The sequence below is a fragment of the Rhipicephalus sanguineus genome, chromosome 3 (genome assembly GCF_013339695.2).
Source record: "Rhipicephalus sanguineus isolate Rsan-2018 chromosome 3, BIME_Rsan_1.4, whole genome shotgun sequence".
NCBI classification, from domain to species: Eukaryota; Metazoa; Arthropoda; class Arachnida; order Ixodida; family Ixodidae; genus Rhipicephalus; species Rhipicephalus sanguineus.
In genome coordinates this window covers 1,963,000-1,975,356 of record NC_051178.1, presented here as the reverse complement: position 1 = coordinate 1,975,356, position 12,357 = coordinate 1,963,000, and the positions used below count along the sequence as shown (strand labels likewise).

The 12,357-nt window shown below is 47.3% G+C and overlaps 1 protein-coding gene across 2 annotated transcripts in view; it reads left to right on the top strand.

Annotated features, from left to right (window-relative positions):
• Positions 1-9,549, top strand: part of LOC119386408 (ATP-binding cassette subfamily C member 4) — a 1,176,877-nt gene extending 1,167,328 nt beyond the window's left edge. For both annotated transcript variants that reach the window (XM_037653719.2, XM_049414333.1), the window contains one exon: positions 9,026-9,549. In XM_037653719.2, the coding sequence (XP_037509647.1) occupies positions 9,026-9,340 (315 nt within the window). In that variant the 3' untranslated portion in view covers positions 9,341-9,549. The remainder of the gene's footprint in view (positions 1-9,025) is intronic.
• The last annotated feature ends 2,808 nt before the right edge of the window (positions 9,550-12,357 follow it).

The following is a 12,357-nucleotide window of genomic DNA, read 5'->3' as shown; positions in this document are numbered from 1 at the left end:
GGTGCTTCTCAACCTCACAGAAATTATGATTTATAGCGTCGTGGGTACCTTGCCAGTGTGCTTGTATTAGTAGCCCCAAGAGAGTTTATAACGGGCTCTAGAAAGGCCGCCCACATTTCGCTGTGACTGTGCTGTGCGCTCCACGCAGGCTTGGCGTTTTTATGGTGATAACAATTATATGGACTCTCTCGGCTGATTTTCGCTGTCAGCGTTATGGCCCAGATATGTATTTGTATGTACATATATAAACAAGACGCAAAGAAAAATAAATCAGTAGAAAAAAGTTCGAAACACCCGACCGGGGATTCAAACCACCGACTCCCAGCCTGCTATATTAGACATCTGAACCATGCCCAATGCATGCGCTGGTGCACTAACAGCGAGCTATTTATATACGCCATTTACCGCTGGTGGTAAGCAAATCTCGGAAGAGCTTGATCGTGTTTTCTGTTATGCAACGCTCCTAATTTTCTTTCAGTTTGGAAACTGCCCTTGAGACGCGCAGGACAAAACGGCCCTTTTCTGTACCCACTCGTGATGTGGAAGGAAAAAAAAACAAGGAACACCGGGCATGCCTTACACCAGACGCCCCTGTTTGATAGGAGACACAGGAGGCCACATGCCACAGTTTAAAAGAAAAAGAAATATCTGAGAACGACTGATTCTTTATTGTCAACATTTGTATACGCAAAGCTCCTACTTTTCTTTCAATGTGAAAACTTCCCTTCAGACGCGCACGACAACTTGGCCCTTTTCTGTACCCACTCGCGATGTAGAAGGAAAAAAAGAACACTGGGCACACCAGGCACACCTTGCGTCAGACGCCTCGTGTGCCAGGAAACGCAGGGGGTCACTCCACGCTGCGCAATTTAAAAGAAATATCTAAGAGCATCTGATTCTCCATTAGAGAGTTTGAGAATTGGGGACCCATGATACTGGGTCACCAAGCTGGGTTGGGTAGGCAGCTCTTGCGTTCGGAGGATCAGCAGAGCTTGAGAACTGGTCAAACGCAAGCTGCTTTGGCACAAAGCACGGGGCCACATATAAACATTGAAACGACATAAAAATTGAAAAAGAGGAAGCAAGCGAGACATAGAGAGAAAAAAATAAAAAAACAGGAAGAAAATTAGAAATACACATAAATAAAGACAAAAAGAGAGGAGGAAAGAGAAACAAGGAAGGCTGCCCAGCTCTGCAATTCGTTGAGGCTCGATCGAGGGACTCGCATTGAACTCGTCTTCTCAAATTCAAAGTTGAATCCCATACAAAAACCTTTGGTTTTCCATTTCACCGATCATAAGGCGATCGTAATGAATGGAAAACGCCGCCCACATCTCAATACCATATACGCAATGTGATTAATAAACAACTTTGTATATACTGTACACACGTCTTGTCAGGTCTTTTCATGATCGAGTGGGGAATGGTCGGGGGGATTCACGGTTAATGATCTCCCGGAGCTTCGCCCACTCGTCATCATTCACTTCGTGGGTATCCTGGGATATTTTTTTTCGTCCAATTATGATTGATATTAGTCTATTGTTAAACCTGATGTTTTTTTTATTTACACAGTGCTCTGTAAGCACGGACACGAACGCCAAACGAATTGACGGACAAGCCTCAGCCTTAAGGTGCTTCGCCCCTAAAATTGCGTGGAAGAGTTGCAGAAAAGCATTGTCTTCAAAATCGAAAAGTAGTAGCTTCCGACTTCGCTGCTGCACGTGGCAGCCATTAGGAAATGCCGGGAGCGGCGACCCGGTAGCAGCATATGACACACAGTGACGGTTCGAGATTATCGCTCTACGCTTGCCTTTCTCTCACCAAACTATATTATGAGGCCAGTTGCGGCGAACCTGCTTCCGCTACAGCACGAGTAAATAGCGAGCTTTAGTATAGCGGGAAACGCTTACGTTAGCGTTAGCGTGCGTCTCAACGCTAACTCTAAAACGGAACGCGCTGCGTGCCAACTGGTGGTATTTTAGTAGAGCGAAAGGCATTCCCGCTAACGCTAACGCAAGCACGTATGGCGCCATCAAGACATAACACGAAATGCACTGTAAATCCACAAAAGCACCACTAAGTCGAGCTGATCCAAAGTCACCGTTTTTGCGCCTCCTTGTTGCGTTTCCAGAAGTGTCTTGCAGAAGTGAAACGCACACGCATCACGTATCAAAATTCATGCACTGCAGCGTAAAACATGAAGGGAAACGAATCTTGACATGTCTCGGCTTGACTTGTGGCCGTACCTTGGAAAGAGGCGATTAAAGACAGCATCGCTATCTCTGCGCGCCTACAGAAAACATGAGCGGCCCTTGTAAACAAAATTTGTTAAGCCCTCTGCACCGCAAATTTATTTTGTATCTCAAAAAACGGAGCTATTTTATCGGCTGTAAACAGTTGGTGAAGCCTCATTACTCAAATCTAAATCAAATACGAACAATATTTGGGAATGAATGGGTTTAATATTGCGGGACGACGGCTAGAAAGAATCGAAGAGGACGGCTCTCGCTTTAACAGGCACCGCCATCTTGCCCTACGTACGGGACTTCTTGCGTGCGTTAGCGTTGAACGCTATATTCCAGAAATAGCGTTCGTACGTAAGAGCTCCCTACATTTATGTTCTGCTCATGCACGGTTAGGAGCACGCAACGCTAACGCTAACGCTAAATCTTTAAGCATTACATGTAGTTGGGCTAGTCGGTTCATTGCTTCGTAAAGGTTTAAACTGTCCGAAGAAGACGGGAAGGAAAGAGGAACACATAGACACACACAAGCGCAGAATTTCCAACTGATGTTACTTGAAGAAAGCAGGTGAATTTATACTTCCTGAGATATAAGGAGAACAAGGTATGAACGCGATGATACAGGTGAAAACAAGGACGCGTGCGCATCACGTACATGGTAGCGATTTGACGTGTCCGTCTAAGAAGTTAATTTCTTGCCTTGATAGCGATAGCCAGAGAGAGCTTACGCAGCTATCTCCCCGTTTTGCGATAAAATAGGCCTCAACGACTTCTCTTTCTGTTCTTGATTGAGCCTTCGCTAAGAATGTCGTCTTATTCAGATGACGCAAACAGCTCTTGCTATCACACCTTTTACAATGTAATGCGAGATTACTGCCCGTGCCTGTGCGCAAAGATCTGTTGCGTTCCTATGCTCGCTTATTGAAACATCGGCCGGTTTGGCCTATGTATGACCGACCGCAAGAAAGGGGTATCTCATACATCGTGTTAGAAAGACAACTGGTGAACTTGACGTGATGGTTCTTCTTGCATGACCACTGTTGTTTTGTACCTGTTAGGAGCGGGCACACTTTTCGGAGTTTGCATGGTGCCGAGAAGACGACACGAATTCGATACCGTTCTGCAGCCTTGTTAACGTTGTGGGACAAAGAAGTACATATGGCATGACGGAAGGTGGTTTTTGATCCGAGCGCGTCTGTTGCTTATTTAGAGACTTCGCCCTTTGAAGCAGGCTATCGGACGTGCTGCGAATCAGGTGTTGCGGATAACCGGCAGACAGCAGACGCTCGATCTGTCGATTGAAACTCGAAGACGCTGTATGGACACAGGACTTCTGTAAGGTGGAAAGACAGGTAGACATAATTATGCCACGCTTCACAAATTTAGAATGTGCGCTCTTGGACGGTAGTAGGCTCTCGTTGCTCCTGGGATTGTACGTCCAGCAAACGTGGTCATTTTTAAAATGCAAATAGATATCCAAGAACTGGATATGGTTGTCCTTCGTCAATTGGTGAGTAAAAGTCAAACATTTCCCCTCAGAGGAGAAGGTGCTTAAAACTTTAGGGACAATACTGTCAAGGTCATTATCAGATGAGTGATCTAAAATCACAAAAAGTAGTCTACATAACGAAACACATGTACAACCGGGTGCTTGGAGAGTTCACTTTCAAGACGTCTATCGAAGAAGGCTAAAAAAATTCGGCAGGTCCCACGTACCGTGGGAATCGATGTTATGCGAAGCATGCGCGCGATGGTGACTGTGGCGTAATTTTTCACATTGAGCGAAACGTTACGGAATGATGCTAGAGAAATGTGGAAGTGGGATACGCACACTCATATGTTGAAGAGTCGCATATGTATTACATAACCAGTTGTTTACATTCAGTTGCGTAACGATGACAACAGCAGAATGGGTGTTACCAACACCAGACGCGGTAAGCTGATATGTAGTGCTTATATGCTTCGATACTGGATACTGTCCGTGTGTTCCTTAGCGCTGTCCCAAACAAGTTCGACGATGAACCAGTTCGCCCAAACCAATGTTTTGCTAGTTATACTTCGGCGTTATGACGTAGAACGCACGCACGTTTCACGAACCCGTGTGCTGCATGTGTGAAAGAGGTTCTTGACAGTTCTTTAACAAGGTCGTCATCACCATGATCAGTGAGCATCAGCAGCTGGACCGGACTTGTTAATCGGATCCGTTCATGATCGCGGCTACGAGGGGACTAAGTGCAGTGACGTCCGAAGTATAGTATAGCTGGTGGAAATCCTTGATGCATCTTACGATGAAATGATCTATGATGCCTCCTGTTGTGAATGTGGCAGCGAGGTCTTTTGATGACCTGTCCACACCCAAACCATATTTCACGCAGTATAAGGACCAGGCGTTGTTGGGTCACAATAAATCAATGTTGAAGTCACCGGTAATGATGAGAGGCCTGGTTCTCTGGGCAGATTTGCTATAGGAAGAATTGATCCCGGTTTTTACGTAATCCACGTGGCCCACGTTGCGGACCACGAGGACGAGTGGATGGCAGTTGAGCGTATTCCAGGGGTGTTCTGTCTTCAGCTTCCTCGCTTTCCTTGCGTCAGCCGCGGTGGTTTAGCGGTTACGGTGCGTGGCTGCTAACTCGAAGGTCGCGGGTTCGATCCCGGCCGTGGCCGGTCGTATTTCGGTGGAGGCAAAATGCTAGATTCCCGTGTACTGTGCGAACTCGGTACACGTTACAGAATAGCAGATGGTGAAAATTTCCGGAGCCCATCGCTAAAGCGTCTCTCATAATCATATCATGCATGGTTTTGGGCATAAAAACCTGACAATAATTATCACTTTCCTTGCGTGTCAATGTGTTTGTCTTCGCGGTTACTGTGTTGGTTGAGACTCTGTATCACCTGTGGCACATACCCGCATAACATGAACTTTGGTATGCGGGTATGTGCCACACGTGACTGAGAGAAAGGGTTTTATGACGTACGCGACAGGTATTTTGCGTTATTCATGTCATGACCAGCAAATCGTGTTCGTCATACACTGATCCCCTGCTGTGCCAATTTAGGTATATTACAAGTTATGGAGACGACCAGGAGAGCGCCCAGACGTAGGCGGCTAGATAGATAGATAGATACGTAGATAGAAACGGCCAAAGTGCCTGAGGTTCGCTCAGAAATGCTTCGCATTTAAAAATGTCACATAGCAACGGAAGAATCAATGCAAATACTGGATTTTTGTATGAAATATTGCCCTTCACGGTGGGTAGCGGTCGAGCTTAGGTAAAATTATATCAGTTCTAAAAATGTTGTGTGCCAAAGCCGGCACTATTTTGAAAGTCTACCTCACCAAACTCTTCCACACTTTCTCTGGTGGCTTTGAACAGTCCATTGTGCGGTATAGAATACAATAGGTCCTCGACGTCCACGGAAAATGCCGTGGTAACACGGGGGGAGACCTTTTTCCAGTGTATGCATAAAGTCTCTGGAGCTACGTATGACAAACGGGTCATGTCCCACAATGTTGAACAGCTGCTTCAGGAAGTAGCTGACCACACTCTGCCACGTCTCCCTCTCCGAAACAATAGCGCGGAGTGGGCAATCCACCTTGTGGGTCTTCCCTGAAAAGAAAATGTCCAAACCATCTTGGTCAGCTTTGGAGACCGCCGTTGCCACTGATTCTAGGTTCATCTTCAGCCTCTTAACGGCCTCTTTCCTCTGGAGCTTTCGTTTTTCGTTTTCCTCTGCAGCTTTCGTTTCCTCTGGAGCTTTCCCAAGCACCTCAAATCTATCGGTTTGAGGTGCTTGGGAACAGCCATCATGGCTTTGTGTTCAAACATTCCTTTCGGCATGACCACAAAGCCCCTTCCTTGTCTGCTTCTAAAATGGTCAGCTAAATCCTTCCGTTTGCTGTTTTCCGCAAAACTAAAACTCGCTAATGTCAGCTGCACCGTAATAACACAGCAACGACTATGCGTAGTTGTCATGAAGGACAATAAAACCGGGGAAAGCCTTGCAAGAGGATATGATTTGCACCCATGGCGCTTTTCGTCTGCAAGGTGCACCTTCTGAATTGTGTCCAGAATTATTGATCGGCATGTGCACCTCCACAATTCTAAAGATTTTTGCGATATAAAACAATGCCCAACCCGCTGCGCTGCATTTAGTCGCCGCAGCCACGCGATTCACAAACGGAGCCCTCAGCAAGCCAAACGATGGTGATGCAATCATGCGTACTCAGGCTAGTAAGGTCATACTTGCTGGGAAAACAGAGTAGAAAGCAGGACAAAGAGGGGAGACCAGCGCCTTGGTTTATCCCCTCTCTTTGTCCTGTTCTTCATTTCGTGTCCTCCAAGGATAATAATGAGCAACATATACAGATTACGACGGTGACGTCTACGGTTAACACTCACACTACTTCACAACCACCTTCCCGACACTCTCACAAAGTGGTCAGCTATTCCGCAAGCTGCATCTGGTAGGAGGGCGAACATGCGCGCAAGCAGTGTTTTTCCTTCCTGCTTCGAAAAAGAGACGTAGCTGTGGTAGCGGCGTAGATAAAATTGTCGATTAACGTCGATTATTTCTAATAAATAAATAATTATATTACTGTATTGTAATTGCGGGCCCTTAAAGGAATAATACAAAGTTGTATTAATACTTCTGTCGAGTATGCTGATTGATAGAACTTTTTGTTGGGCTAGTTCGTACATGCTTACTGAAAAACCAAAAAGACGCGTACCATCAAGGAAAAAAGTAAGGACAGGACAGAAAGGGCGTCACTCGCAACTAACTTTATTCCCAGAACATCAGCATCATATATAACCACAGCGACCCTGCGCGCGCACATCGCCTCACAAGCTCGTCAAAAACCCGCGATAACAAGATTAACTAATCGAAAAATGAATCGATGAAACTAAATTCACCAGCTTCACGCTCTTTCAAAAGCCATCAGTTCCTCGAAGCGAACCGCGCTGTCTGTGTTTTTGAGTGTAAAAACTCATAAGGTCGACATGCCATTCAGGTGTATTGTCAGCGAACGGGAATCTTGGCAACAAAATGTGAGCAAGTTTTTACTGAAGCCTCTTAATGCGCTTACTGTGGATGACCCTTTTCTTGTTAAGAAGTCAAATGATGTTACACAGTTCTTGATAGGCCTAAACGAAGGTGGCAATGCTTTTTCTATTGATGTTGAAGATTTGTTTTATTCGGTTCCCCACGCAGAGTTGTTTTTAGTTGTTAGAAGCTGTATTGAGCAGAACGGTGTTCTTGCCTTTGAGCGCGCCACTGGCATTTCCCTTGACAACTTTATGACGTTGCTCGAATTTTATCTATGTTCCACGTTCGTGTGTCACGATAATCAGTTTTATACTCAAAGAAAAGGAATCTGTATAGGTTCATGCGTGGCACCTGCGTTATGTACCATATTTTTAGCGGATTTTGGCAGAGAAGTGGCTCAGGTTATTGACGATGCTGAAGTGAAGATTTTTAGGTATGTTGATGACTTTTTAATCATTTTTAAAGCTAACCCTTCTTTGACAACCACTAACTCAGTGGATGAGGTTTTAGCTGTTTTTAGACAACACGCCAAGGGTCTTTTTTTCACGCATGAGCTTCCTGTTGGTGGTGTGCTGCAATTTTTAGACCTGAGTCTCACTTTCTCGGAGACGCACATATGTTGGGCATATTGCCCACGTTCACGCAAGGCACTTCTTCCTTATGATGCCTCGCATTCGAAACTTGTCAAGAGGGCCGTTGCTTCCATGTGCCTGGAAGGAGCGCTGGTGAAATCTTGTGCTCATCTAATGCAGGAAAGTTTCAAGAATCAGGTCACGAGGCTGTATTCAGCCGGCTACCCTGGTTCTGTCGTTGTTGCAGTCTCGGAAACCCTCCTTCAGAAACTGAAGGGATCGAGAAGAAATAGGCAGCCGATGGAAAAAAGGCCCATGGTTATGCCATATGTGCACAAGGTTGCTCACAACCTTAAGAATGTGGCCACCAGGTACAAGGTACCCTTGGTGTTCTCGGCGCCCCGCAAGTTGGCTAGCCTGTGCCCACGCATTTCTTCCGCACCGAGGCCCTCCCCGTGTGGGAAGAGGCACGCAAGGCCTTTTGTCGCCTGCTCGGTTGGCGTGGTGTACGAGATCGCGCTTAGTTGCGGTAGGGTATATATCGGCCAAACAGGCCGGTGCATAAACGACAGGATGAGGGAGCACGAACTTTCGGTGAAAAATAAACTTTCAGCACATTTGCCTGTGCATTGTGGTTCCTGCAAGTGTGAGCCTGGGTTTGCCAGTGTTTCCGTTCTTGGAAAGAGTAACGATGTCTTAGCGCGTGAAATTATGGAAGCATACTATATTAGAAAGAAGAAAGAATGCTGTGTTAGTGACACTTCTGTTGCTCTGCGTGGGGGTGAATTTAGTTTCATCGATTCATTTTTCGATTAGTTAATCTTGTTATCGCGGGTTTTTGACGAGCTTGTGAGGCGATGTGCGCGCGCAGGGTCGCTGTGGTTATATATGATGCTGATGTTCTGGGAATAAAGTTAGTTGCGAGTGACGCCCTTTCTGTCCTGTCCTTACTTTTTTCCTTGATGGTACGCGTCTTTTTGGTTTTTCAGTATGCTGATTGAGGCGCTTTCTTCTACTTATGACGCTATTACTGAGTAGTTTATTGTAGCTTACGGATTGTCTAATTACCTATGAGGGCCACTCATATGGTAAACGGTTGACCATTTCGCGATCGTCATGTTACTTTCTCGGTTATTTCATTTCTTACTTTCAACCTTGCAGGTCCTTGACGCCGGCTGTATCGTGGAGTTCGATGAGCCCTACGAACTCATGAAGTCCGAGTCTAGCCAATTTACAAGCATGGTTCAGAACACGGGCCCATCTATGGCACGCCAACTTTGGAACATGGCTCGCGAAGCGCATGCGCAGAGGCGGGTACACTCGCATCATGAAGATGTTCATCGTGAAACGGAATACATCGATGAAACACCGCCATGGTTTATGACCTCGCGCCCGGACGTGGTGGTGTCAGGTCGTGCGACGGAAGTAATTCAAGAAGAAGATGGGGAAGATGGCCAGTGCTACACTAGCCTATGACTCTATCTGCCAAGTGCCACAGCACCTTTAACACAGAACGAAAACAGATACGTTCCCAGGAAGCGTACAGCGCCCTACGACGGTGTCGCCTACGGAAACGCTGGTCCTAACTTCGAGGACATGCTGTGTACTAGAAAATGAGACTTATTCTTTGTTGTTTTATTGTAGATAATAGTGGAATGCAATTTCAATAAATGCACCTTGACAAGGTCGTCGCAATAATCTCTTTTTCAGTGTATCTTACCATAGAGAGCACAATATCGACAGCGATGGCTCTGACCGCAATTCCAATTTGAAAGCGATGCCTTTGACTACACCCAACTAGAGAGACTGCCGTTTTAAGGCTAGAGCCTTAGATGCCCCGTCAAAAGCGAAAATTGACCGTCGGCGGCGTCGCGGCGTCAACAATCGTGATGTGCAAAACATCATCATCACATGATGACGTCCCCACATAACGTCGCTCTGACGTCACAAATCGCCAAAATTTGTGACGTCATCACATGACATCCGCGCTTGGTCTAAGCTGGGCCGATCACGGAGGCAGTGCAAAATAAGGTGAGGAGAGGAAGCTTTCAGAGGGCAGCGGAGTAGGATCAGTACAACGACTAAGAAAAATAAGTAAATGTATTTTGCCTTCGAGTCGTCTTAGGCGAATTCATAAGGAACCCTGTGAGCTTTTTTTGATATGCACTGTGCGGTGTCAGGACATGAGGAGCCACAGCTGTGCATAATGAACGGAAAAAAAGCGGTGGGCAAAGACATAAAAGCAGAGGGCCTTGTAGGCAAGCTGCTCATAGGCAAACAAGTATGTTTCTCCCCCTTCCTTCTCATCTTCCCCTTCATACAAGGGTAGGAAGGGGAAGATGGAAGCTTGCGATGAAAAAATCCGTAAACAGGGGCGGCTTCTCGAGCCGACGTCTCGACAAGTGAATTTGTCTTCTACCAAGCCTGGAACCGCCCAGCCTTGAAGACAAGTCCACTTGACGAAACGTCGGGTCGAGCACCCACCCCCTGTTTGCGGATTTTTTCGTCTAACAATGGGAATGGCTCGTGCATTTTTTCGTGGAAATTTATGTTAACAAAATGCCGTATCATAATCCTAGATCCAACATGTGCTGTTATGAATATTATCTTTGTATCCGTAGAAATGCCACCTGCTTGTCTGAAAATGCAACGGACGGAGAGCTCGCGCATGCGCCAAGCTTCCCCGAAGCATAGTGTATACTTCAGCAATTGTTGTTTTAATTTTGTCCCTGCTGTATGCCAAAATAGTTGTGTCACCGAAATTTAGGGTACATTTGCATGCAAGATGCTTCTGCTCATTCTGGGAAAGAGGGTTTTCTAAATGTGCTGCCTGAAGGAGGTAAGCTTCCCCGTTAAAGTGAAAGAAATAAAATAGCGATTGGTGTTGTTCTAAATTTTGCGCTGAATGCAACTCCGCTACTGTGAAACCTGATGAATTGCGCAGCACGGGCACCCAGGGATTCGCGTTCGTACAGATCTCACTGTTCAATTCACCAAACCCTCGATGACTTCAATGTTTGATGTCAGGCACTTCGGCCGTTTCTATCTGCGTATCTATCTCGCCGACTACGTCGGGGGTGCTCTTCGGTCGTCACATAACCTGTAATATACCAAAATTGACATGGCAGCGGATCAGTGTATGACAGACACGACTGACTGGTCATGGCATGAATGACGCAAAATGCCTGCTGCGTACGTCATGAAATGCCTTCCTTCAATCACGTGTGCCACATACCCGCATACCGCAGGTATGCGAGTATGTACCATAGGTGATTCACAGTCTCATTGAACATACACATTGAAACCCAAGGCAAGTGATGGAGCTGAAGACAACACCCCTGAAAGACGCTCAAATGTCACCCACTCGTCCACGTGGTGCGCCAGAATGACGCAGTGTTCTCTTCATTTCATGTGAGGCTGGACAATGGCCTGTAGCGCCGCGCCAGTGGCAGCCAGCTGGCCGGAGAAAAAGACAACGAGAGCCGGTGGCTCGTGGCGCGAGGCAGTTGGGACGTTTGGGTGCTTTTGGCTGGTTGGACGCCACGGCCGCTGCTCGGCTTCGGCCTCTCGCTTCCTTCCTCGGCCGTACGCTTTCGTCTTCTCATTAAATAAGTGACGACGACATGTCTACGTCAGACGCCGTCACGTCGCGACATTTGGTGACCTCGGACGCAAGGATAAGCGACCGGCGCTGCACCGCTGCCACTGAGCTCAGCAGCCATGTTCCAGCCAGCTCAAGCCTGGCAGCTGCAAATCGATCCACCGCTGCCACCATTCCAAACCTCCTGCCTACAATCATGATTCGGGGAGTTCGAGGAGGCCTTGGAGCTCACCAACATCTGGCTCCAAGAATTCATGTTCCAGGTACTAGAATACCATCTTCCGCGCGACCTCAAATGCCACCTAACGTACTTCTCGTGGAGCCCTCTTCCTTGCGGTGATCTGCGAGAGGCCGTGCACCAGTTTTACGGCATCGGACATCGGTCTTTTCCCAAGAGCGACCCTGTGTCACCTGACATGCATTCATCTACGTGGACGCCTTCCGCACCATGGCCAGTCCAGACCGTTCCCATGCAGACTACCGGCTACACAGGGGACGAGACCACCCTCCAGCGCCAATCGACCCATCGACTGGGAGACCCACAATCCTGGAATCTATGGCTCCGGCCTCTGATGTGCCGATTCTTCCACCAGAGCCACTGCCACCTCTCTCGATCACGGATTCGACACCGGCTACTGTACCGTGCACCGTCGCATTTGCTGCAGAACCCTGTGCTGCTCCACTGGCTGCCCGGGGCGATTCGACCATCACAGACGAGCCAGCTGATCTGGCTGCAGAGAACACGTTCGGGTGCTTTTGGCTGGCTGGAAGCCACGGCCGCTGCTCTACAGCCCTCATGCTCACCGAGGATGACGTGAGACTGATTGAGAGCCGACTTGTGACACGCAAAGAAGCCACCGCTCAGTGCCCTGACGGCATATGGCTCTACTAT